This window comes from Marmota marmota, unplaced genomic scaffold, assembly GCF_001458135.2.
Source record: "Marmota marmota marmota unplaced genomic scaffold, marMar, whole genome shotgun sequence".
NCBI classification, from domain to species: domain Eukaryota; kingdom Metazoa; phylum Chordata; class Mammalia; order Rodentia; family Sciuridae; genus Marmota; species Marmota marmota.
In genome coordinates this window covers 4,666,474-4,692,822 of record NW_025999982.1, presented here as the reverse complement: position 1 = coordinate 4,692,822, position 26,349 = coordinate 4,666,474, and the positions used below count along the sequence as shown (strand labels likewise).

General features: G+C 40.2%; 2 protein-coding genes across 13 annotated transcripts in view; one reads left to right on the top strand and one right to left on the bottom strand.

The window, feature by feature from the left end:
• Stk38 (serine/threonine kinase 38) overlaps positions 1–17,702 on the top strand; it is a 51,110-nt gene extending 33,408 nt beyond the window's left edge. For all 6 annotated transcript variants that reach the window (XM_048805201.1, XM_015487651.2, XM_015487652.2 and 3 more), the window contains 7 exons: positions 3,427–3,529; positions 4,328–4,389; positions 12,364–12,481; positions 13,504–13,627; positions 13,821–13,916; positions 15,111–15,205; positions 15,688–17,702. In XM_048805201.1, coding sequence (XP_048661158.1) covers positions 3,427–3,529; positions 4,328–4,389; positions 12,364–12,481; positions 13,504–13,627; positions 13,821–13,916; positions 15,111–15,205; positions 15,688–15,818 — 729 coding nt within the window. In that variant the 3' untranslated portion in view covers positions 15,819–17,702. The remainder of the gene's footprint in view (positions 1–3,426; positions 3,530–4,327; positions 4,390–12,363; positions 12,482–13,503; positions 13,628–13,820; positions 13,917–15,110; positions 15,206–15,687) is intronic.
• Positions 17,703–21,197: 3,495 nt separating this feature from the next.
• The window catches only part of Kctd20 (potassium channel tetramerization domain containing 20), a 33,081-nt gene continuing 27,929 nt past the window's right edge, over positions 21,198–26,349 (bottom strand). For all 7 annotated transcript variants that reach the window (XM_048805206.1, XM_048805203.1, XM_015487648.2 and 4 more), the window contains one exon: positions 21,198–24,938. In XM_048805206.1, the coding sequence (XP_048661163.1) occupies positions 24,646–24,938 (293 nt within the window). In that variant the 3' untranslated portion in view covers positions 21,198–24,645. The remainder of the gene's footprint in view (positions 24,939–26,349) is intronic.

Here is a 26,349-nt window from a genome sequence, read left to right as displayed (position 1 = left end):
TATATATAAATTTTTTTTAGTTGTAGGGGGACACAATACCTTTATTCTATTTTTATGTGGTGCTGAGGATCGAACCCAGTGCTTCACACATAGTAGGCAAATTCTCTACCACTGAGCTACAACCCCAGCCCAACCTTAGCAAATCTCTTATTATCTAGACCTCACTGTTTTCATCTAGATAGTGAACATAGTGATCTAGAGAAGCTCTAAAGTCTCTTTAGCTCTAAAATTTTAGAATGTTGTTTTATGTTATGCAGAATTTTTATCTTAACTGAATTTTTCTTCTAAGTATAAAAGTAAATTTTATACCTAGTGTATTTTTCTTCCTTGCTGTCTTTTTATATTTTTTTTGCCTTTGAAAGTCCTGAAGATTTCTATCTTTCTTTGAAACCCTTTGTTTTTCTGTTTTAAGAGATCAAGAGACTTGTCAAATAATTTCTTCTGGTTAGTAGTTTTTTTCTTCATTATGAAAATAATCATATAAATGAAAATTTGAATAATATAAAGAAGAAAAATAATGTATAATCTCGCCACTGAAAGGTTACCACTGTTTTAATAGCTTTGATATCTTTCTCTTTGTGTAACTTAATATAAAGTTAGCATCCATGTAAATAGCTTAGAATTCTGCTTTTAAAATATTAATGCTATGGAGATATTTTCCTATGCCATTAAGTTGAGATATCCATACACAAATATATATATATATATAATTTAAAATATTTTTTTAGTTGTCAATGGACCTTTATTTTATTTATTTATATGTGGTACTGAGAATCGAACCCACATGCTAGGCAAGTATACTACCACTGAGCTACAACCCCAACCCCAGATACATACATGCATATATGTATATGTGAATAAATGAATAAAATAAAGGTCCGTTAACATCTACCTTTATTTTATTCATTTATTTATATGTGGTACTGAGAATTGAACCCAGTGCCTCACAGATGGTAGGCAAGCGCTCTACACTGAGCCATAGCCCCAGCCCCCCAAGATATATATATATATTTTTTTGTTTGTTTGTTTTTTGGTTTTTTTTTTTCTCTTCCTAAGATATATTTTTAATAAAGCACTGGCATACCTCGTGTGGTTTTGAGTTCACATGTCCTGGTCCTGTACTGCAGGCACATTAATGCTTAGTCCACAGTCATGTCCAGCAAACATGTTGAAGGCCAAGAACTTGGGGACTTCATTTAGCTGAAGTGGGGGATTCTGGAAGGTATTGATTTGCCCCCTATTATGCTAGCTCAGACTTGTCATAAAATGTTCTCATAAGCAAGTTCATTTATATGTTCAGCTACATTGATTATAGGAGTGAAAATGCAGAAGTCCTGAGTTTCTGCTGTGTGCCCACAATAGCTATAGCATTTTCTAAAAGTATGGGCTTGAATAGCATTTGCTCCATGTACTGATCTTTTTGTTAGACATCTTCTTTCTTAGAGGTGTCCAGGCAAAACATGTAATTTAGAGAACTGCAAATTAAACTGTGTTCTTGGCTTGTAGAACAAGTTATTTGCAGATCTGTAAAAAGAAATACCAAGTTAGCAAGCTCAAAGCTGTCCTTGTTTGGCAGTTCATCTTGTTATACACACACACGCACACATACACGTGCATGCGCACATACACATACACGGAATTCCCTTTAAAATAAAACAATAAAACCTGATCTATCTGAGCAGGGCTCCTGTGGCTTTGTCCTCTGAGAAATTTTTATGTTAAAGCCTGAGAATGTCCTCAAAGAAGGTGGTATCATGGAAAAACCACAGACATTAAAGTCATTGGGGCTCAAACCTTGGCCATACCATTTCTGATTTTGTGACCTTGAGTAGGGACCTGAGCATTTTTTTTTTCCTGTGTTTGGTTTCACCTCCCCATTTATTTATTTAAAATTTTAAAAGGTTGCCTGATGGTGCATATCTGTAATCCCAGCTACAAAGGAGGCTAAGGCAAGAAGATTGCAAGTTCAAGGCCAGCCTGGGCAATTTAGTGAGACCCTGTTTGAAAATAAAAAATAAAAAGGACTGGGGATATACATCAGTGGTAGAGTGCTTGAGTAGAACGTATAAGGCTCTGAGTTCACTCCCCAGTAAAGGGGGAAGAGAAATTCACCACCTCAGGAATACCTGCTTTTTCCTTAGGGCTAATGGTGTGCTAGGTGTTGTGTTTTGAGCCTTATGTACATCACTTCTCATTTCTGCCAGAAAGATATCATTATCCCATTTTTCAGATGAGATAAGGGGTGTTGGGAGAGGTAAAGTAATCCTGGTCTGGCAGGAAAGAGCACCAGTTAATTTTTGGTTTTGGTTTTGCTGTTGTACAAGCAAGCTATGTAATGACTGAGTCAGAGTTATAAATGAGACAACACAATTAAAGCACTGATCATGGTGTTTGACTCATAGGAGTGTGAGTTTCCTTGATAAGCATTATCAGAAGTCAGACGCTTCTGATTAGAATATGGTATGGCTGGGCTGGGGTTGTGGCTCAGTGATAGAGTGCTTGCCCAGCATGTGTGAGGCACTGGGTTCAAACCTCAGCATCACATAAAAATAAATAAATAAAAGAAAGGTATTGTGTCCATCTACAATTAAAAAAATTATTTAAAGAAAGAATATGGGCTGGGGATGTGGCTCAAGCAGTAGCATGCTCGCCTGGCATGCGCGGGGTGCTGGGTTCGATCCTCAGCACCACATAAAAATAAAGATGTTGTATCCACCGAAAACTAAAAAAAAAAATTAAATAAGTAAATACTAAAAAATTCTCTCTCTCTCTTTAAAAAAATATGGTATGGCAACATTTATTAAGAACTGTGCAATAATATTTATTCCCTTTATCTTTTAAGTAATTTACTTTTTAGAATTTGTCCCAGTGAAATAATTCAAGAGGAGAAAAAGCTATATGAACAAATATTTGTTTATTTACTCATTTAACAACTGTTTCGTTAAGGTTGTGCTCTGTGTTATGTATGGTTAGGGCTGGGGATACAGAACTCTCTATCATAGGGTACTTAAAATCCATATTACCTGAGAGCTAAGAATTGGGATGGTTAAGTATTAGGATGGTTAGGTAATAATTAGGCACTGTGCCAATTGACGTTAGACATTAGTAATAGCCACTGTGTTCATTAAAGAAGTAGTAAAAATGTTTCCAGATGCTATGGAGGGTTCAACTGTTTAAAAACCTATATTTATTTGGACAAAACCAAAGATAATATGAAAAAATAAAGACTTTTTAAATTTATATAGTAGAATTCAAGGTGCTCTTTTTAGTGTTATTACAGAATTTTCTTTGTAATAGAAAAGGGGAAAAAAAAGCAGTATACTTTAGCCATAGAGATGTAATAAATACTGGAAGGTACAGAAGATAATGTTCTGTTCTATAATTAAGAATTGTTCATCCCCATCACTTTTTTTCTTCTCTCCATAGGGCCATGTGAAACTTTCGGACTTTGGCCTTTGCACGGGACTAAAAAAAGCACATAGGACAGAATTTTATAGGAATCTGAACCATAGCCTCCCCAGCGATTTCAGTAAGTGTTAACAATGATATTGGTTTTTTTGTTCCTTGTGGAATTGCTGTTTTCCCTGGCAACCAGATTCATCAGGAAAGATAGGAGAGCATTGTCTGGTGAGGCAAGATGATGCTAACAGGTACGGTAAGACAGATGTTGAAAAGAGTTTTCTTTGAGCTCTACTGGGCAGGTTCTGGGGATGAATTTGGAGCAGGCAAGCAAAGGTAGTAAAGGAAAAGGTCCTGGGAATAGCTCCAGACTGGATTTATTCTAGGGTCTTCTTTCTGTCATGACAGGGGAAAAAAAAGTTACCTTAATGAGAATTACTTCTATTTGAACATTTGATTGCTATCAAGTCATTGAAGATTACATAGTTAAATTATAATTCATCCTAGAAAAGCTTATGTCAAATAATGTATCCTAAACATAGAAATTCTTGCATATATAACAATTGCTCCTCTTGGGAATTTGATGATAATTTTGAGAAACAGTGAATGTTTTAAGTCTACTTCAGGACCTTTGTTTCTGAGGCTAAGTTCCCTGTAATTCAGAGTAAGACCTAGTGTGTTCTCTCTGACTAGATGATCCACCTATAAGTGCTGTTTACAGCTTTTGTTATGTGATTCTTTGAGTTAGTAATGCTTGAGAACCTCTGATTTGGGCTTACAGACCTACTGGGAAATGTGTCATCTGAAGTTGTTATATAAAGATAGAAAAAAACAAAACTTAGGTCTCATATGACTTGAACCAGAGTATCCCCTCCAATAGTAACCATTTTTATATAAACTTTGATTAGAACTGGTTTTCTATTTGTAGCTTTCCAGAACATGAATTCCAAAAGGAAAGCAGAAACCTGGAAAAGAAACAGACGTCAGCTAGTAAGTAATAGCTATGGCTTTTGAAATGCTACAGACCAAGTGTGAATAAGTTTAAAAAATATACATGGATTTTCACATGATAAATATTTGTAGAATATCCCTTGCTTTTATGATTACCTTAATAGAGTGCTATGATTATGTTGGTAACACCAAAAGGAATCTTGAAGGAGAGCAGATAATATTGGGTTGTTTTGATTGTGATATTTTCTTTTCTTTTTTTTTTTTTTTAAAGAGAGAGTGAGAGAGGGAGAGAGAGAGAATTTTAATATTTATTTTTTAGTTATTGGCGGACACAACATCTTTGTTTTGTATGTGGTGTTGAGGATCGAACCCGGGCTGCACACATGCCAGGCGAGCGCGCTACCGCTTGAGCCACATCCCCAGCCCGATTGTGACATTTTCAGTGGGTCACCTCATTCTGACTTTTTAGGTTGTTGACAATACTTTTCCTTCCTATCCCACTTTTCCCTGGGAAGGGGGTTATATTTAAGCTGGAGATTTCGCAGTGAAAGTTAAGTGCATATATCTACCTTGAATTTTTAGGCATTGGTTCTCAACTTGTTAAAATTTCAATTCACTTAGGCAAGTTAAGACTCCTCAATTTATAGGCCTCATGTTTTCTTACTTTGTGTTGGAAAAAAAAGTACTTGGTAATCAAAATTGGAGAGAACTAGAAGAGAAATTTTTATTATTTTATGTTTGAGTATATACACATGTAAAATTATGCCCCACAAGCTTAAAAATAAGTAACCTTATTGCATTTACCTTGATGGTATAACCTTATTCCATTTACATTAATAGTTGGAAATTATTTACATAGTTTAATTTCACCAGTGAAATGTTATCTAGGCAAAATTTATTATTATTATTTTATTTCGTTTATTTTTAGTTGTAGATGGACACAGTACCTTTATTTTGTTTATTTAGTTTTGTTTTTATGTGGTCCTGGGATTGAACCCAGTGCCTTATGCATGCTAGGCAAGTGCTCTACCACTGAGCCACAACCCCAGCCCAAAATTTATTATTAACAGTAGCTAATTAATTGGTTCATGTTTGAAGTACAACATATGTGTTGTACTTTGGGATAATGATTATATGTGTATTTTATCTAATAAATGGTAGAACTTCTGCTTGTCTGCATATATAATAGTAATTTAGCAGGTTTGCCAAATACTTTGTGGTTCAGCCAGACTTAGTAAAATGCTGACTTAGATTTCTCTGTAATACCTTTATTAACTCACTTAGTGCGTCACCTAGTAAGTAGATGTCAGTCACTTGTGAAAATGGAAGCCTGGGGGATTAAGAAAGAAATCAGAGGAAGGGCTTGCATTTATTTTGATTTTTTGAAGCTTATCAGTGGGCTTTAGACTATGATGATTTTGTTACTCCTTTGAAGATGGAGTAACTTAAATTAATCCTTTCTTTTCTTCTTCTTCTTCTTTTTTTTTTTTTTGCTGGGAATCAAATCATGAGGCACTTTACCACTAAGGTACATCCCTAGCCCTTTTTTATGATTTTGTTTGAGATAGGGTCTTGCAGAGGCTGGCCTGGAATTTGCAATCCTTCTGCCTTAGTCTCGTTGAGTAGCTGAAATTATAGGCATTTGCTAGCCCTTTAAATTTTAAATTTTGAGACAGGGTCTCTCACTAAGTTACAGAGGATCTTGAACAAAGATCCTCCTGCCTCAGCTTCCTGAGGAGCTGGAATTACAGGCATGTTTTACCACCCAACTTGAAATGAATCTTCGATGTCTTTATCTAATATTAACCTGGGGAAACTTTAGTACAATTAGTTGCAACACTGTCTCCTTTCCTTAGAAACTGTGATACTCTAAACTTCTAAATTCTATCTGTGGTAGAAACCTGTTTCCATAGTTTGTTCAGGTTTAGGGAGTATCAGGAATAGATACTTTATACAGACAAATGCTTCCATTATGTCTGTATAAAGCAGTGACCATCTCCCACCCACACCACTGGTACTGGGAATTGAACCAAGGGCTCTTTACTACTGAGCTATATCCCCAGCATTTTTTTTGGGGGGGAGCAGGGGGGTGCTGTGCTGGAGATTGAACCCAGGGCCTGTGTATGCGAGGCAAGCACTCCACCTACTGAACTATATCCCCAGCTCCCCCAGCTCTTTTTATTTTTTGAGACAGGGTCTCTGAGTTGCTGAGGGTCTTGCTAAGATACTGAGGCTGGCTGGCCTTGGACTTTTGATCCTTCTGTCTCAACCTCCTAAATTGCTAGGATTATATATAGTGTGCGCCACTCAGACCTTTAAAACAGTGATTCTTAACATTGGCTATACATAGGAGTCACTTGGGAAGCTTCAAAACCTATTGATGTCTTTGTTGTCCTACCCACAGAAATGCTGACTCATTTGGTCTGTGATATATAACCCTGGGTGATTCTGCTGTGTAGTTAATGTTGCGATCCACCACTGAAAAGATGATCTGAAATGATAGCTTTGCCTTTTTGGGGGACTGACATTTATATTTTAGAAACTAACAAAAAGTAAGGAATCCTTCATGATTTTTTTTTTTTTCTTTCTAGTTACTGCTGAATATCTAAAACGTGGGCCTTCAAGCCTGTTAGGCAACTGCTTTACCCACTGAGCTTTACCCCCAGTCCTTTCAGGTTAGGATTTAACCTTTGTTTACTCTGCTTACATTTATATTGGGAGTGATTAAGTTGAAGTGCCTTAAACTGTACTTATATTCCAGACAAGCTTTATGCTCCTTGACAGATACCAAATGGTCATATCAGATTCACTAGTGACCACTTAAAATTCATAAGAAAGAGATTTCATAGTTTCCATATTTGGAGTTAAATTTCACTTTAAAAAGAGTTTTGAGGGGCTGGGACTGCAGCTCCGTGGGAGAGCACTTGCCTAGCCTGTGTGAGGCACTGGGTTCGATTCTCAGCACCACATAAAAGTAAACAAATAAAATAAAGGCATTCTGTTCATTTACAACTACAAAAAAAAATTTTAAAAAAAGATTTTTGAAAGTCTGAATAAACTTTAAATTTGTACTCTATTCACAATAGAAATGAGAAAGTATAAGTTAAGGTAATCCTCATATTACCTCTTTGCATAATTTAAAATAAAGCCTTCTCCCAGTCTCCCAGTCTTCCAGATGTTAATTAATGATATTTCTAAATGATCTTATTCAGCTATTACCAAGCTGAAGGTTGATATTAACTAATGCTTAATATAAATTTGCCTGATGTGGTGGTGCACGCCTGTAATCCCTGCAGTTTAGGAGGGTAAGACAGGAGGATTACAAGTTCAAAGCCAGCCTCAGATACTTAGCAAGATCTTATCTCAAAAAATAACTGATTAAGTAAACATTAGGTAACATTAAAAAGGCTGAGGATAGGGCTGGGGATGTGGCTCAAGCGGTAGCGCACTGGCCTGGCATGCGTGCGGCCTGGGTTCGATCCTCAGCACCACATACAAACAAAGATGTTGTGTCCGCCGAGAACTAAAAAATAAATAAATAAATACTAAAGTTTAAAAAAAAAAAAAAAGGCTGAGGATATAGCTCAATTGTTAAGGGCCCCAGGGTTCAATCCCTGCTCCCTAAATAAACAAACTGCCTCCAGGTTGAGCCTAATGTGTGTAATTGTTTCCCCAAGACTATTGCTTTTTAGTCCATTGGGAATCATAAAGTAGAGGCTTGTGCTGGGCATAGTGGGCATATGCTTGTAATCCCAGCAACTCAGGAGCCTGAGGCAGGAGGGTCACAAATTGGAGGCCAGCCTTAGCAATTTAGAGAGGCCCTGAGCAAATTGGTGAGCTCCTGTCTCAAAATAAAAAGTTAAAAGGACTTGGGGATATAGCTTAGTGTTAAACCATTCCTGGATTCAACCCCCAATACCAAATAAATAGATAGATAGATAGATAGATAGATAGATAGTAAGTAGAGGTTTCAGCTTCCTTCCTTGGCTGCTTACTGTAATGTTTTAAATTGTGACATGGTCCTGAGTAACCTTAGGCCTCAGTAACTGATTAGGTAACAGGTATGAATCAGTTTGAAGTTATTAAACCACCAAGGTAAGAGATGATGCATATGTAGATATTTAATCCTGGTCAGTTTATTTTTAGTGTGAAATTTATAGAAGTGATTAAGTAGGAAATGAAGTTGCCTTGTTACTTCTAAAACTCTGAAATGAAAGTCATAAGGTTTAGGACACATGGTGTGATTGAAAGCACTGTTAAGCAGCAATAGTGCTGTTCTAGATGACCATTCTCATTGACATTATAAATACTCAGACAACAAATGAAAAAGGGTATAGATTGAAGAGGTTGGAGTTGGAGGGTACCCCCACATGGAAAACAGACAAAGATTTGGGATGGGTGTAGTCCTCAGATTGGAAAGGCTCCATCTGATGCATACAGTGCAGGAAATAAGTATAGGAAAATGAGAGAGTCCCCATGGCAGGGCTCTGCTCCCAGAGGGACAGAATCACTCTTCCTGTCACAGGTTTGAGCTATATTTTATAATTCCAAGAGTTTTTTTAACACCTTTGTATCTTAAAGGAATTCTTTTCTTGTGGCAATAGACCTCTGGTTTTATGATCTTTGATCAAAAATGATTTACTTACATTCATCTTTGCTAGAATAAATCTAGTATTTAAAGAGTATCTATAGTTTCTTATTTTTATAATTAGAATGAAAATACTTTGATTTTGGGGGAGGACACAATCCATGTTGCAGACTTTAAAGCTAAAACCAGACAATCAAAACAACAAAAACCAAAAAAATTTCTTATTTAGTGTTTGTATCTTTAAAACATAATGTATGATTATCTAAACAGATCCCTACTTGACAATATGCAAAAAACAACTCTATAAGGAAAATAAAACTTTAGAAGAAAATACAAGACAAAATCTTTGTTCCCAGAGCAAGGGAAGAGTTTTTAAACGATATAAGCAGTAAAAATCACATAGGAAAATTTTGATTCATTTTATTATTTTTAAAGGAAAACAAATCTCTGTATATCAAAAGACACAAATGAAAAGATAAGCCAGATGTACAGAAGTCCTGCACTTCTACCACTGTCACATGCCCTGGAGATAATGCATGTGTACACCAGGAGACATACAGAAGAATGTTTATTGCCTTTTCTCTAACAGCAAAACACTGAAAATAATCCAGGGAAATGGTTACATCTGGAACAGAATATTTTATAGCAGTGAAAATAACTGAACTACTGTTACCTATGATAGCATGGATCAATTTTAAAAACAACATTGAGTCAGGCAGGTGGTGCATACCTGTAATCTCAGCTGCTTAGGAGGCTGAGGTAGGAGGATGGCAAGTTCAAGACCAGCTTGGGCAATTTTTCAAGACCCTGTCTTAAAATAAAATGTAAAAATGGCTGAGGTTGTAGCTCAGTGGTAGTGTGCCCCTGAGTTCAATCCCTAGCATAAAAACAGAGAGAGAAAGAAAGAAACAAACAACATCAGGAGGAGAAATCAAATAGCAGAAGCCTTCATATACAATGATACCATTTTTATAAAGCTCAAAACCAAAACTAAAGAAGATCTCATTTATAGACGTAACAAAATTCAGTTTCTTTTGAAAAGCAGAGGAAGGATAAACATTAATAGAGGTAGGTAGGAGGTGATACAGGATGGTATGGGGTGGCGTGTAGGTTTGGCTTTAATGATACTGGCATTGGTTTATTAGTTGAACTCATGGGTGTTCATTACATTGTTATGCCTCATAATTCAATAATTACACATGTATGTACCATATGTATGGATGTGACAATGTTTATTTTTCATATGTAGCAAATATTATTTCATTTATAAAACCATTATAAAAGCAATAAGCTTCATAGTAGGAGATTATATTAAGGATTAGTGTCCTGAATTCATAAAAATTCCTGTGAATCAATAAGAAAAAGAACTACTAAAAAAACTAATGGGCAAAATATATGAAAGGAAATTCACAAAATGACTATAAGATAGTTAATTATCATATAAATCTGTGCTCAGCCTTACTAGAAATAAGGGAAATACAAATTAAAACGTCTTATTTCATATTCATTAAATTGGTAACATTTTAACAATTTGACCAAGCCAAGTGTTGGTAAGGTGCATAGCACCAACTTATCCCCTCGCCTAAGTTTCAATAGGAATAACCACTTTGGAGGACAGTTGGCAGTTAGCTCTTTAAGTTGAAATGTTTGTAACCCAAGACCCAGCAAAACTACTATAATATACAATCTCTAGTATATGATAGAGAGAAATTCTTGCACAGTGCTCAAGGAGATATTGAGAGAATGTTTACTCAGGTGTTGTCAAAGTGAAACATTAGAAACAATATAAGTGTCCATGTATAGAAAAATGGATAAAAACAATTTTGATTTATTTCTGTAACAGAAAATAATACCCAGAGAAAAGAATGAACTAGAGCTACATGAATAGGTCTCAAAACCATAATGTTGAGTAAAAAAGGCAAGTTGTAATACTGAAGAATAACTCAGTATAGTATGAAACCACTTATTGAATGTTTATACAAGAAATCATGTGTAATTTATGAGCACATTCACATAAGAACAGCACAGCAACTTCTGGGTAGTTTCTGCCTCATTGAGGAGAGAGGGATGGGTTTTTAAGGCAGAGCTTTAATTGTTTCTGTAGTTCCATTTATTTAAAAAAGACAAATGACTGCAACAAATAGAGTAGATTATTAACCTCTACTATGGGATGTGTGTTGCATTGTCTGCTTTTTTTCTGTATGTTTGTAATATTTCATAATAAAATTTTAAAAAATATTTAGTTTTTGTAGTTGTAGTTGGACACAATAACTTTATTTTATTTATTTATAAGTGGTGCTGAGAATCAAACCCAGGGCCTTGCACGTGCTAGGTGAGCACTCTACCACTGAACCATAACCCCAGCCCCATCATAATAAATATTTTAAAAAGACAACACAGCTGTTATTTTTTTATTTTAAAGCTTATATAGTATTTAAAGCACCTGGACTTGAGCCTTACTCACATGCTAAGCACTTCAGAAGACTTTGACTGTACTTCCTCTTAGTATTTTGCATTCCTGGTATATTAGACCAGAATACTGGACTCTAGAAAATATTCCTCTAGCCAGGTGTGGTGGTGCATGCCTACAATCCCAGAGACTCCGGAGGCTGAGGCAGGAGAATCACAAATTTGAGGCCAGCCACAACAATTTAGTGAGACCATCAACAACTTGGTGAGACCCTGTCTTAAGATAAAAAAGGGATATAATTTGGTGGTAAAGTGCTCCTAGGTTTAATCCCAAGTACTCCCCCCCCCAAAAAAAAAAAAAAAGTAAAGAAAATATTTCTCTAATAATTATTTCTAGAAATGATTAAGTTTGGTAAGGAGACATTTATAAACTTTTGATCTGTAGTGTGTAATGTTAGCTTTTAATAATAAAGCTTTCCTTTATGGTTTTCTCAAATCAAACAATATGTATGATAGAAAGAGGGATAATTGGAATTGGAGCAAGATATGTAATTTCTGAACAGCACTCTAGCATATAACTAATTTTAAGTTTAAGGCCTTAGGCGAATCTATCTTGAATTTCAATGTTCATATCTGCAACACTGCATTAATAAGGTCCTTCTTTGTAGAGGTTTTGTCAGGATTTAAATAGATGAATACACATATTAAGTACAGAGCTTTGTATTTAATCATAGTAAATTATGGTACTAATTGTTATGAAAGAGATACGTGTGACCTAGTGAATTACAGGCTTTGGATATATTTAGGAAGGGTCTTTTGCCTCATTAACAAAGCTTTATTATTCATCATGGGAAGCACCCTAGCAACTCAAGCTTGCTTTAAGCTCCTAGACTCTCCTGCTTATTTAGTTTCAGGGCAGCTCCTATTGGTGCTTTTGTAGCCTTTGGTCTCTAGAGCAGAACTCTGCATAACCCCTTCCCTGGCTTGGCCTCCCTGATGTGTGGTACGTATTTCAGGCTTTCTCCACAGTAGGCACTCCTGACTACATTGCTCCTGAGGTGTTCATGCAGACCGGGTACAACAAGCTGTGTGATTGGTGGTCGCTTGGGGTGATCATGTATGAGATGCTCATTGGTAAGTTGCATGCTTCCAGAGAACATTTTCTGTGCATCCAGAAAACACTTCTAGTTTGATATTAGATTCTGTTTTATTTGGGGGTGATCTAGGTGCCCCCCCTCGACCCGTTTTTCTTTCAAAGTGAAGTTTCCTAGATAGAGAACTCTTAGTCAAATGTGTTCTACTATGTTCTTAGACTTCCTGTCATCCTGTGGTTGCTTTGCTGATCATTTATTTTTTTCTTCTGTGCTTTCATCCTCTCCGTCTAACATCTCTAGCACTGTATTTATTAAACACTTAGTGTGTGCAGAGTTCTAACTGGGCACTGCCTCACTCTTCACTTGGAATTTGCTATGTCCCCTTCCTCTCTCAAAGCCTTCGAGCAGGGAGGCCTCTGACCTCTCTACTTCTTTGGATATATATCTGTATAGAGGGGACACATCTGTGGGGATGGCCATGTGCCATTGAACATAGGAGAGTGAGTGTGTGGATAGCTGGGTGTGGAGTCATCGGGCTGCATTGTCTGTGGGACATGGAGGGATGCCTGTGCAGGGGAAGGCACCCTGTACCTCAAGGAGGGCCAGTGGGGCACAGGGTATGTGAGTGTTTATCTTCTTGCCCGCACTTCTCAAAAAAAGAGGCGTGGTGGTCACTTTTGAAGCCCATGCTTTTTTCCTATTCAGCTGTTTTGGCACTGTACCCATACAAGTGTATTCCTAGAATGGGTAATTTTTTAATGGTGATATTTCATCCTGTCAGCAGGGTGATTCCCACTTTTTTCTTTTCCTAGCAACTATTTACTGGCTTCCTAGTGGTACCAAAAGTATAACTTCACTTCAGACTTAGTGAAGTTTTTGTGGGGGGAGGGGAGGATGAAAAATTGGTCTCTGGGATAAGTGGAAACCCTGACTATTATAGAGGAATGGACGTACAGAGGTGTCAGGTCCTCAACGATATGTGGAACTGTGTCAAGGAGGATAATTTCAGTCAGATTCCAAGTTCTGGGATATAAAAGCTCCAAAGTTCCCTTTTTATTACAGGCTACCCACCTTTCTGTTCTGAGACCCCTCAGGAGACATACAAGAAGGTGATGAACTGGAAAGAAACTCTGACTTTTCCTCCAGAAGTTCCCATCTCTGAGAAAGCCAAGGATCTAATTTTGAGGTATCAGAGAACATTCCCCCACCTCCACCTCCTCAGGCTTTTTTTCATTATCTTTGGGTCTGATCCCTGCTTTTCCCCATTCTTCTCTTGAAAACAAACAAAAAAAAAAAAAAAAGAGGAAGAGGAGAGTTTATTTTTTTCTTTGCCTGAAGAAACTCCTTGAGGTGTGCTGAAAGTCCTCTATCTTTTCCAGGTTCTGCTGTGAATGGGAACATAGAATTGGAGCCCCCGGAGTCGAGGAAATCAAAAGTAATTCTTTTTTTGAAGGTGTTGACTGGGAACATATCAGGTATACTCATATTCAGGATTATTTTTGAAAGTTCATAATTTGCTTAGTATTGATTAGGAAGAATCATCTTTGGCAAGCTATGTAAAGGAAGAGAGCTGCTTAGAAACATAGTCTTTTCTGGATTTTTATTCATTGTGGAGATGGGGAGTTGGGCCTCATCAGCCATGTGCTATGGAATATATTGAATCCAGAATTATTTATAAAGCCCAGTGAACTTTGGGTCCCTTGGTGAAGGGAGCCATTTTTTTTTTTTTTTTTTTAATTTTTAATATTTATTTATTTTTAGTTATCGGCAGACATAACATCTTTGTTTGTATGTGGTGCTGAGGATCGAACCCGGGCCGCACGCATGCTGGGCGAGCGCGCTACCACTTGAGCCACATCCCCAGCCCCAAAGGGAGCCATTTTGAAATATGTTGTCTTTGCTCTTATGTAACCTCTCTGGTGTTAAGGGTCACCAGCAAGATTGTCCCTGCCCACAGGCTAGTGGCTAATCCTGGAAGATGGAGAAAGGAAATAGAGGCAAAAGCAGAGCGTGGGGGTGTGCCAGTGGGAAGGAGAGGGAGGCTGTGGAGGGCAGGGTGCTTCCAGTGGCCGTGAGAACACGGGCCTGCAGTAGCCACAGACCTTCTCACTCAGCACTTGCAGCTTGCTAAACAGAAGGTGAGGAACTTGTCATTTTATTTAATACATGTATTCTGGTTGCATTCTTGTGATTTTCATTTTGCCTTTCTTTTGCCATATCTTTTAACCCACTCACTGGTTGGCACCATTATTAAAGTTACCTTGTTGCTGGCTGTAGTGGCACATGCCTGTCATCCCAGCCGCTCGGGAGATGAGGCTGGTATGACAGGCATGGGGATCACAAGTACAAAGCCAGTCTCTGCAATTTAGTGAGGCCCTAAGCAACTTAGAGAGAACCTGTCTCTAAATAAGATATTTAAAAAGTGCTGCAGATGTGGCTCAGTGGTTAAGCGCCCCTGGGTTCAATCCCCAGAACCCAAAAAATAAAAATAATGATTTTGTTTGAATGCAGTCATTTGGTCAGCATTCATGAGCTTTTCAGAGAAAATAAATGCTTTCTGACAGTGAATAGTCTTCCCTGTCAGACCATGAGTCTTTGGGGGGAAAGGTTTGATCAATATCCATGTGAACACTAACCATAGTAACTTTTGGCTTGTCTGTTCCTGGCAGGGAGAGACCGGCTGCGATATCTATTGAAATCAAAAGCATTGATGATACCTCAAACTTTGATGAGTTTCCAGAATCTGATATTCTTAAGCCAACAGGTAATTCCACCAGCATTACCTCTGCAGCCTTAAAATCACATTATCCTCCCCATCCCCAATTTTGGGACAATGTTTATAAATCAGGGTAGAAAACGTGGACAGGAACTTCAGTGCTTCAGATCCTTTGTAAGTATTTTTCCAATACTAATGCTGGGTAGTGGTGAGACCTTGTTAAAAGGAAATGAATACAAAATTCCCATGTCTAGACTGCTCAAGTCGGCGGGCAAGTCATAAACCATTCTTTTGTTATTTATTAAAGATTAGGTAGATTAATATGACAGAAATGGGAAAATAAATCTTCAAAAATATTTCTGCAGAAATATGGGGTTCAAAGAACATATAAGTAAATGTAGAACATTTGCAGAGTGAAAAACAACATTTTCCAAGTAGAAATTGCAGTGTGTTCAGGATGACACACCTTCAGTACTGAATAGTCTATTGGGGTAAGACTGATTCAACTCTCACCTCTGTTTCTTTCCCAGTGGCCACGAGTAATCACCCTGAGACTGACTACAAGAACAAAGACTGGGTCTTCATCAATTACACCTACAAGCGCTTCGAAGGCCTGACTGCAAGGGGGGCGATACCTTCCTATATGAAAGCAGCAAAATAGGATCCTAGTCATGGAATCCTGAGTGGAGCAGGGTTCTTTGTACAACATCAGAGTTTTCTTCTTACACTTTTTTGAAAGAGCTTCCAAAGAGTTTATGGAGGCCTACAATATGTCATAGTCAAATTTCCTGAAATGTGATAGTAAGTGGATTTTCTTCCATAATGCATCTGAAATCTGAAAGAACAGTGACAGCCATTTCTACTACATTGGCCATAAACAGTTGTCTTGCTTCTTGAGAAGCATCATGAGCCAATTTGATAGAAGTTTTAAAAAGAATTTTGTATTTTCCTGAATTCATCAGAATGAAGGGGAAAAACAGCCATCATCCAACATTATTGAGATTCTTATGGACACTCCCTAAATATCAGCCAATTGCTGTGATATGGTGACACACCATCTGCCAAGACCACCAAGTATTTCTTTTTCTTTACAGTAAAAAGTTCTGTAGTACTAAGAAAATAAAGCAATAATGACAGTCTCAGCAGCCAACATTTTGGCTGAGGGAAATGACCCACCATTCCACTGGACAGCGATGGTAGTTTCTCTCCATACTTCAGCCTCGGACAAGTGGCTTTTCATAGCCTCCATTCATGGTGCACTTTATGGTACTAGGATAAAGACCCTCAGACCACTGATTTATCTCCCTTTTCCCACCCATCTAAAAGATTCATGCTGCTCTTCTGAGTGTTGATGGGAGAACAACAGCTTGATCCATTGTTGCTCATAGAAGGCCCCAAAAGCCATTGGGCATTGCCAAGGAGTTCTGGATCAAGTGGAAACCCTCACATTGTCTTCAGGCTGTATCAGAAAATCCCTAAGACGGATGTTGCTATGAACCAGCAATACCTGTAAATGCTGCCAGCAGGGACTCAGTGTATTCTGGGATCACAGCAAGGAGGGCACTTAGCTCTTGGCTAAAAGGTTCTGCTCCTGTGAAGTCTGCAGAACCTCCTGGAAGTGCTGAAGATACCAGCTCAATACAAGTGCACAGCTGGCTGACAAGTCCTTGTAAGGTTCACTCCTCGATCCCTGGTGCAATCGTTTTGTCTTCTCTCTTGGTCTTTTCCTCTCCTAACTTTAAGTAGCCATTTTGCCTTGGAATCATGATTACAAATTTTTCCTTTGCAGATGCCTTTCTGGGGGATACTCCCCCCACACCCTAAAGGGTCGCCTGCAGCTCAGGCTGACTGGGCCTCTGCTGTGGCATTCTCTCACAAGAGACCCTCTGAATTTTAGCACCAAGTGCCTTCTCTGTCACAGCGCTGCCACCTTCAGAGGACTTTTGCTGTGTCAGAAAAATGTGGAGGTTCCATATTAATGCATTACTCATTTCTGGTTTTAAGTTTTGATAACTATTAAAGCATCATTTGCACCTGTGTGGTAACTTTGCCTGTTGTGGAGCATCATGGCTAAGCTGCAGCTGGAAACTGCTTTCTTCAGTCTCGAGGTTGAGAAGGTCAGCTTTGAAAGGGAAGTGCCCAGCTTAGACATTCAGAAGAGAAGAGAAGAGTAGAGGATCAGAGTTACAGTTTTAAGTGAAACCGCCTGGGTTTAACATCTTAGATGAAGAAAAAAAAGAATGCTAGAAGTCTTTACTCCGGATGGAGGTAGTGTGTTCACCCTTAATCTTTCATTCATAGCCTGTTTGTGAAAGGAAGAAAATGAGATTCTTTTGTGTAACATTGTAGTTCTTTGTATTACCAAATAGTTGGGGTCCTGACCCACAGTGTGTTTTGCAAGAGTGTTTGGGAAGCAGGGTAAGGAGAAGTAGCAGGAGTACCAGTAGCATATGTGTGCTGGGGAGTGGCAGGGGGTGATTTGTTTTAGGGGGAAATACCCACGTTTTAATATTTAAACTTCTGAATAAACTGTGTGAAAACAGTAGTGGAAATCTGTGATGTGTTTTAAAGCAAAAGTGTCTTATAATTCAGAACAGTACTGGTGGCTTCTTTTAAGCCCTTAGTTGTTGAACATCACAACAGTACGCTGTGGTCCTCTATGCAAAGTGCGGTCCTGTCTCAGGGAAGCTAGGGCCAGATTTGGTTTCCAGGGAGCCAGCCTTCTGAATTGGTGTCCCTCTAAAGACTTCTGTCAGCCCCTGCACATATTCTTTCCACCCTCATTCAAGGTTACGGGGAGTGGGCCCTCCCCTTGCAACAAGGTCACAGACACCTGCTGGCGAAAGTGCTGCACCTGTGCAAAAGTGGGGCCTTGGGGCTGGGAATACAGCTCAGCTGGTCGAGTGCTCTCCTCCCATGCACAAAGGCCTGGGTTCAACCCCCAGCGCCACAAAAACAAAACAAGTGAGCCCTTTCCACAGCTGTTTACAACCCAACCCTTTGTTTTCCCCTCCCAAGATTACAGGATGGGACTTAGCCTTCCATTTCCATTAGAGTAGGGTCAGCCTCTGAGAGGCTGTGTGCTGTAGCAGTGCTGTTCTGTTTCACTCCTTAGACCCTTTCTGGGTAAAGGAACCTCAGAAATAGGTAAGAAGGGGCAAAGACTTAGTAGCCAGAATTAGTAGTTTTTCCAAGGCTTTTGGGTCCCAAGAAACAACTTAGGAAATGCTGGTTCAGTTGATCTTGTTCACAGTTAATTCTCTTTCTTACTTTCATTGGGGAAGTTGGAAAATAAAATTGTTACACTAGTAAAGCTTTAGTGCATACTAAAATGAAACAATATTGATGGTCCTGAGTCTGTCTTTGATTCAGGAATGCATCAGAAGTTTTAATACCTGTTTCTTTTTAGAATTAGTTTCAAAAATAAAATTCAGATGAATTCACTCAGGATTAATCAGCACATTGCTGATTTCAAAACTCATAACAGGAGACCCCTGCCATTGATTGTTGGTGCTTTTTCTTAAGACTCATTTGCTTGGAAGGCACATTTCCTGGATCACTTCATTCTTTTTCTCTCTGGGACCTAGGTGTGTAACCCAAATGGTATTTTATCTATTTATTTATTTGTTGGTTGATTGTAGTTGGACACACCTTTTTTTTTTTTGTCGTGCTGAGGCTCGAACCCAGTGCCTCACATATGCTAGGTGAGCGCTCTACCGCTGAGCCACAATCCCAGCCCCTCAAATGGTACTTTTAATTGAACTCAAAGGATTCAGAGTGGTACTTTTCATATCCTACTTAGCATACATTTCCCTAGAATGATCTATCAAAACCACTGACTTGAAAAACAGGCTTCTTAGTGGGCAAGGTGGGGCACACCTGTAATCCCAGTGACTTGAGAAGCTGAAGCAGGCGGATCGTGTTTGACAACAACCTAACAAGACCCCTGACAATTTAGCAAGACCCTGTCTCAAAAAAAAAAAAAAAAAAAACCCAGACTCCTTGATACTTTTTAAAATTTCTATTTCCGAAGAGAAACATCTTGCTCAAACAATGTTTAAGGTCCATGATGTACAGGGCGCTCTGGGGACACAATAGGGAGCTCATCATGTTTTTGAACTGCAGATCTGTGGGAGGTGAGGATTCCCACACTAAAGGGCTTCACCAGCTGTAGCATCAACAGTGAAGTTATTAAATTGGTGTCGAGGTGACAGTGCCGATAAAGCCAATTCAGTTGAGTGGCATAGGGAAGCTTCCCAGAGATGTTTTATTCTAAGTAGTCGTGATTTGATGGGAAAGAAGTTCACAGTCCAGGATTCTGGGGCCTGGCAGTGTGGCTCCCTGTGGTCGAGGCACTTCTGTTCACTTCCTCATTTCCCTCTCCCACTCAGCTCATTTCAGTTGGATTTCTTTTCTCCTGAGACAGGGTCTTGCTAAGTTGCCTAGGATGGTCTCAAACTTGCTATCTACCTGCCTCAGTTTCCCAGGTTGCTGGGATTATAGGCATGTGTTACCATGCCAGCTCACAGTCTGGTTTCTGTCCCACGTGTGAAACGTTAGTCATCCCTAGCATTAAGGTTTATAATTCCCCTGGTCCTTGGTGTTCACTTACAATGCCCCCCCCCCGCCCCGTGTTCTCCTCTGTCCTGCTGCACTTACACTGTTGAATTTTTTTTTCAGTTTTCCTCCCCACCCTTCCTTCTCTAGTCCATTTCCCCACCACTTAAATGTGTGCTCTCCTTGCTGTGGCTTTAGCTACCACTTTTTAATTGAGGTCTTATCTTCTAACCCAACTTACCTAGGTCCCTTCTCAGAACTCTGCCAGAAACAGCCCCTGCAAGGCGTCATGTAGGCTCAGAAAATTCTAGTTTCGTCTACCCAGATGTCCAAGCCAGAAAGTTTGGAGCCTCCAAATAAGGCTGTCTTCAGTAAGCGCCTGAGTTCAGGGCATGGCCATCCATTCTGCCAGTGCCTCTCCTTGTTCCTTATGTGGTTCATCACAGGCCTCCTTGTGTCTGGTCCTCCCCTCTCTAATGTGTTCTCCCTGCTGCCAAAGAAATTCTAGATTCCAAGTCTGGCTCATCATTCTGCCTAAAAACCCTTTAGGGCTCCTATTAATGGAGTCCAACTTCGAGCTAGAGTCTCTCCTTACTCTGCCCACATCTCTGTACCATCCCATCCTTTTCCCTGATGACAAGCTATTATTTTACCTCCGAGCATGTATCTGAGCTAGCCTAGAATACTTCCTCCCCTCATGCAGTTCTCCACAATTTGGTTCACAAGTGACTTCCGGAAGTCTTTTTTATATTCCTCTAAGTAAAAACTGACACCTCCATTCTTTTGGACTTCTTAAGTGACCTGAACTATTTGCAGGTCTGCTCCACATGACAATAAAAGCCCCTTGAAGGGAGAAACTGTGTCCAGTCGGTGTATGGCTACAGTCAGGCACAAAACATTCAATCGGCTGTCTTCAAGGTGCATTCTTTTGTTATGTGACTATGGGGGTTGAACCCAGGGACACTCTACCACTGAGCTACACCCCCAACGCTTTTTTAAAAAAATTTTATTTTGGGATATGATCTCTAAATTGCTCAGGCTGACCTTGTCCTTGCAACCCTCCTGCCTCAGCCTCCTGAGGAGCTGGCATTACAAGTGTGAACCACTGAGCCCAGGAGGGCATGTTCTTAAACTCCTGGGCCATCTGGTAAAATAGCAGCCTGCTGCGGGGTGCACAGCTTGCTTTTCAACCTTTAGGTTATTAGTGCCAATAAGCTCCGGGCCAAGTAGGGCTGAGTGAGCACTTTTGACTAGAGTGGGGCCAAATCACAGAAAGAAATAGAGGGTCAGGATTTGAGTGCCCAGAGGTCTTGAGTGCAAATTAACCAGCAAAGAGAGGCAGATCGAGAGGGCTCACGGAGGTCCAGGGGAGGCCCGGGACGGAGGAAAGCAGGCTCTGCTCGCTCATCCCAGTGCCACCCTTTCCTATCCTGCTGGTGTCTTGCTTTGTGATTTTATTTTTTCCAAAAAAAAAAAACAGGCACACAAATGATAATATTTTATTATAGAAAAAGCATCCCAAATATAGGATTTCGTAAACACTGGTAGGTGAACAAGTGCAACTTGAGAAGTAAATACAAAGTAAAGAGGCAAAACCTACAAGCATTTTGCCATTAGAAGAAAGTGTGATTCTCCCCAGAGGTGATCCCTTCCAGAACACAAACGTGGCTCCATCTCCCATGAAAGCATCAGATTTGCTTCGAGCTCACTCTGCCCATTTTAAGTTTCAAAGTGATGGCAAGAAGTGGCATTGAATGTGTTACTTACAAATACTTGATTTTCAAGGACTCCACATCACACTTTATGACAGTTTGAGTTAAAGCCGGTGCTCTGAATATTTGTTTTGATGACAGACACTTTGTTACACTATTTGAAAATAGATCTCTCTCCCCCTGGGCCTACTCCACAGTATTTTCATAGACCTGAATTCATTAGATATCATGCTGTCCTCTTGAGATTTAATTTTAAATAATTCTAGCCACTGGATACTGTGCTATAAATCCAGCTACTTGTCTTCCTTACCCTTTTTGCTGTCACTCCTTCAACACTTTTCTTCTATTTTGGAGAAACCACGAACTCCTCTAACACATTTTAACATCAGCTCTTGGCTCCCTCTCCAGCTCCTCAATGGCTCTTTCTCACCAGCTACACAAGGTATGATGCAGACACGAACCCAGGAGTCTTAAACTCAGACCCAGGTTCACCTTGGCTTGCTGAGATGCTCTGAAACTGTGGGTCAAACCATTTTGCTTATGAAAATCTGTCTGTATAAACAGCCTGGCTTACTTATTTAGGCACTTAGAAAAGACACCAAACCCAACTTCCACCTTTTCTATTAGGGAGAAACACCTCTTACCTGACTGGCCAGTAACTGACTCAAGGGGATGATGGCAACCCAGCCTTTGTTCCCAAGAGGACTGAGAAGTCCTGCCGTTGCGGAATGTCCCAACCCTGGGACAGGCACAGCTAAGGGGAGCCACCAAATGACAATGATGCTGTGGTCTAAGTTGGAGTTGGGAGGGATGCAGGAAAAAACCTCCCCCTTTACCAGCAGGGATCTGTGGTTCCAGTTTTTCCCTTAGTGACCACCACCTGGTGACACTAACAGATTAATCCTCGCAGATTTCCACTTCCTCAACCCCACTGGTTGGGGCCAAATGCATGTTAACCTGCAATTCTGGGAGTGGAGCGATCTGCCTCTCAAAAGCTTGAGGGAATGAACAACACAGAACAAAGTACCAAGTACATGTTGTACTCTGATCACCTTTTTCACCTAAGCATGAACTAATTAGGTGTTAGCTGGGGCGTGTTTACACTCAGATAACAACACAAGAACTCAGGAGAAGTTACATCACAAATACACAAATGTCAGAAAATTCATATCTGCTTTGTAATGGCATGTAAATCTGCTGGGAAGCACCCTTCAACACTTCCCTGAGCTGCTCAGCTGCTAGTGGATGTGAATGTGGTGCCAGTAAGGTGACTTCAAATATGAGCCAATTAGTTTCACAGAAACACTAATTCCTGGCTACAAAGAACCCTAACCTTTCCCTTATCCCTGACCATTCGTCTTACAAAAATAGACACCAATGGTTATCAGAACTCCAGGTGAGGGACAGCTCAGTTTAACCCCTCACTACTGCTTTTTCCAAGTGAGAAACAGCACTCATTCCCCCATGAAGCTGGTTGCCTCAGAACATTCTTGTTCTTCAATCCTGGAGACAGGGGAGCTCAACACCCGACTTGGTGTGTGGAGGACTGTGACTTGGGTAGTCAAATGGAATCGAGGAGCCTGCTCTATAGAGCTGCATGGGAATGGAATTTAAGAAAACGAGTCATGTTCTTACCTTAAACAACTTGAAGGAACCTGCCTGTGCAAAATAAGTGATGGGTAAATGCCCAGGGCGGGAAATGGAAAGTCAACTTCTAACAGAAAATGGAAGATAATTCCCAAACACTTCCAGCTGGTGCTGGACTCTTGAATTCAGCCCTGCTGTTACTAGCCACAGGGTGCCAGAGGCAGGTGGGGGCTGGGGAGAGCAATCTGCATTGTCAACCACCATCCACTGTTAATAGAGCTGAGAAATCCAACAAAGCAGCCAGGCCTGACTTGCCTTCCACTGGGAACATTAATATCGTTTTCTTACCCAGTGTGTGAGCAACTAACGGGCTATTTCAGAAACTGAACTTTACTGATACACCAAAATTCCATGGGACAAGAACAAATTTGGAAAATCCTGCACGTGAGTTTTCCCACCCGATTTATCACAAATGCCTTCTCTCTGGAGCTCTTATAAATCTTTCTATTATGATACTGAGCACTGCCGGGAGAAGAGGCACACGCCTATAATCCCAGTGACCTGGGAGGCTGAGGCAGGAGGACTCCAAATTCATGGCCAGCTTCGGCAATTCAGTGAGACCTTGTCTCAAAGTAAAACTTAAAAAGAAAGGACTAGAGATACAGCTTAGTGGTGGAGGGCCTCTGAGTTCAGTCCCCAGTATCACACACACACACACACACACACACAAGATACCGAGCACTTAGAGAAATTTCTGGCCTCATCATGAAGGCCTTTAAGTCATAGCTCAGTTTCCCCTGGCACACCCACAGCAAAGGGCTGCCCTAGGGCACCAAGACCTGTGACTTCACACAGAATCCGCTCCAGGATAATCTGACTGGCCTGATTTGGAGAGGAGCTTCTACTTGATTTTTGAGTTTCATTCCAAATGAATTATCCATTTATCTAGGTTCATAAATGCTGAAGCTAAAAAGGTTTCTTATACCCCTGTCATTATTATTCTTTCTGCCAAAGAACCTGTCTTGTGTGGCTTTGGATTGTTCATTGCATTAGTAAGACAAAAAAAATTAACTTTAGCTCTTAAGAATTTCTTTTAGACATTCTGAGTGAGCCTAGCTTTCCTAGTTGCAATCTGGGCGTAGAGGGCCCCAGGAATGGCATTTCATTAACCTCTAGTGAGCATCTCACTAGTGCCCATATTTACAAGAGATTGTCTCATTTTAGGTTTGGTCCCTTTGCTGCTAAGCAATTTACCTAATATAAAACAAAACAAAAACCACAGAGCACAAAGGACGAGGACTTCTTTGCTTAATATGAGGCAACAGGTCTTGTCTTCCTTTCCTGCTTTTGCAGTTGTGCAGAAACTCAGTGAACAGCACCAGACCAAAATTTTTCAAGTTACCAGGGCTGCTGCAAAATTGGTAGCCTAATTACTAAAGCGTGCTTCTTCATTCCTTGCCAGAAGCACAGACTTACTGCAGAGGACACGTTAATTATGGGGGAAAGGAAATAATGGGGGAGAAGCATGTCTCCTACTCAGGATGAGACAGATGACGGGGAGGACAGGGAGGCCTAGCTGAGGGCATTCCAGACAGAGAAGAGCTCTGGTGAGGGGTGGGCTCACAGCACACCCTAATCTTGAAAGTCATTAGAAGCCATCTGAGAAAGTGGGGCATTTAGCCGGTCAAGTTCATCCACTTGGGGTGGGTGGTGCATTAATATCTCCTGGTCCTCCAAGACATCCTCCCCAGCAGCTACCAGATTAGTGAGAGATTTGCTTCGAACACACTGGAAATCCACATGACGACTCTTTCCTTCTTCCTTTTCCCAGGACATCTGTATAAAGGGGCGCTGCACATAATTATAGATAACTTCAGACCGACCACCAGGTCTTCTCTTAATTTTTTCTTTACAGGTAGGGTACCCTGAAATAGAAAAAAAAGTCCTTCTCATTGATTCTGGCAAATTATGTGTAGCCTGTGTCCATATTTCCTCCTTCCTCCCAAATCCAGACAGCAAGAAAAACTACATGGGAAATGACCAGTCCCTGCGCCTCATGCCCTTCTTGCTCTTTGGTTAGTAGGACTTGTCCCTAGAAAGGGACTAATTTAAGAGAAGTAACTAGAATTCTACCTCTTCTAATGAAAGGGGAAGAGAACCTCTTATTAATTCCAGGAGACTTTAATTGCTGGCAACAATACCACAGAAGAAAAACCCTGCTAGGGCCTGGGTACTTATGTCTCTTATTCTGTTGCTTAGAGTGCAGAATACATGAGGACCGGCAAAGGAGACGCAGACTGCTTAGCCTAATGGACAAACAGGAATGCTGCTTAAAATACCCAAAAGGCTTTCACATGGAAATGGAAAAAGTCCAAGCAACTTCAGAGGCCACAACTAGCAGGCAGGCAGGAAAGGGAGGCAGTCATCTCTTAAGATGCCTGGAAGAATGTTCTCATGCTTTGATGGGCTGCTCTGGGAAACAGGGTGTTCCTATCCTTTTCCTAGGGTCTCCCAAGAGACATGGAAAAGGCAATGGAAAAGAGTTTAATAGATAAATCTCAAAATTTCTTCCAATTTTAAATTCCAAGATCAGATACAACGAAGGCTTGATGGGTTCTGAGGGCAAAATTGAGGCGGGAAAAGCAGCCAAGCATGTAAGTCAAAGATCCATGACAGGGAGACCAGGATGGCTTCAGCATACTACAAGAAGCAGTGTCTGAGACCTTTCCAAGAGGGACAAGGATGGAGCCACTGCTCCAGATCATTTAAAGTAGTTCTGTCAATATATCCAGACATTCCTCAGAGGTATGGAATAGTCATAAATTCTGAATGCCCAAACTGTATTTTTCAGAAGGACCCTTCCAGTTCCCACAAACATCTTCACCAAGACTACTAATGAGCAGGGCGCAGTGGCACACACCTGTAATCCCAGCAGCTCAAGAGGCTGAGGCAGGAGGATTGAGAGTTCAAAGCCAGCCTCAGCAAACGCCAGGCACTAAGCAACTCAGTGAGACCCTGTCTCTAAATAAAATGCAAAATAGGGCTGGGATTTGGCTCAGTGGTCAAGTGCCCCCCCCCCAGTTTAATCCCTGGTACCCCACCCCCGCAAAAAAATACTGCTGAACAATCCTCTCCTTGGGGAGCCCACAGTCCTGCTGTAGTCCCCACCAGTGTCCTTTGCCCTTACTGATCTTCAGACCTATTCCTGTAGCTGTTTTAAAGCATCTTCAATGGAGAAAAAGTGGAAAGGAAACATAAGGACAAACAAAACCCCCAACAGGAGACCTTCATACTGAAATACAAATGCCGCTTTCATGTGTGCCTCCCCCAGATCCA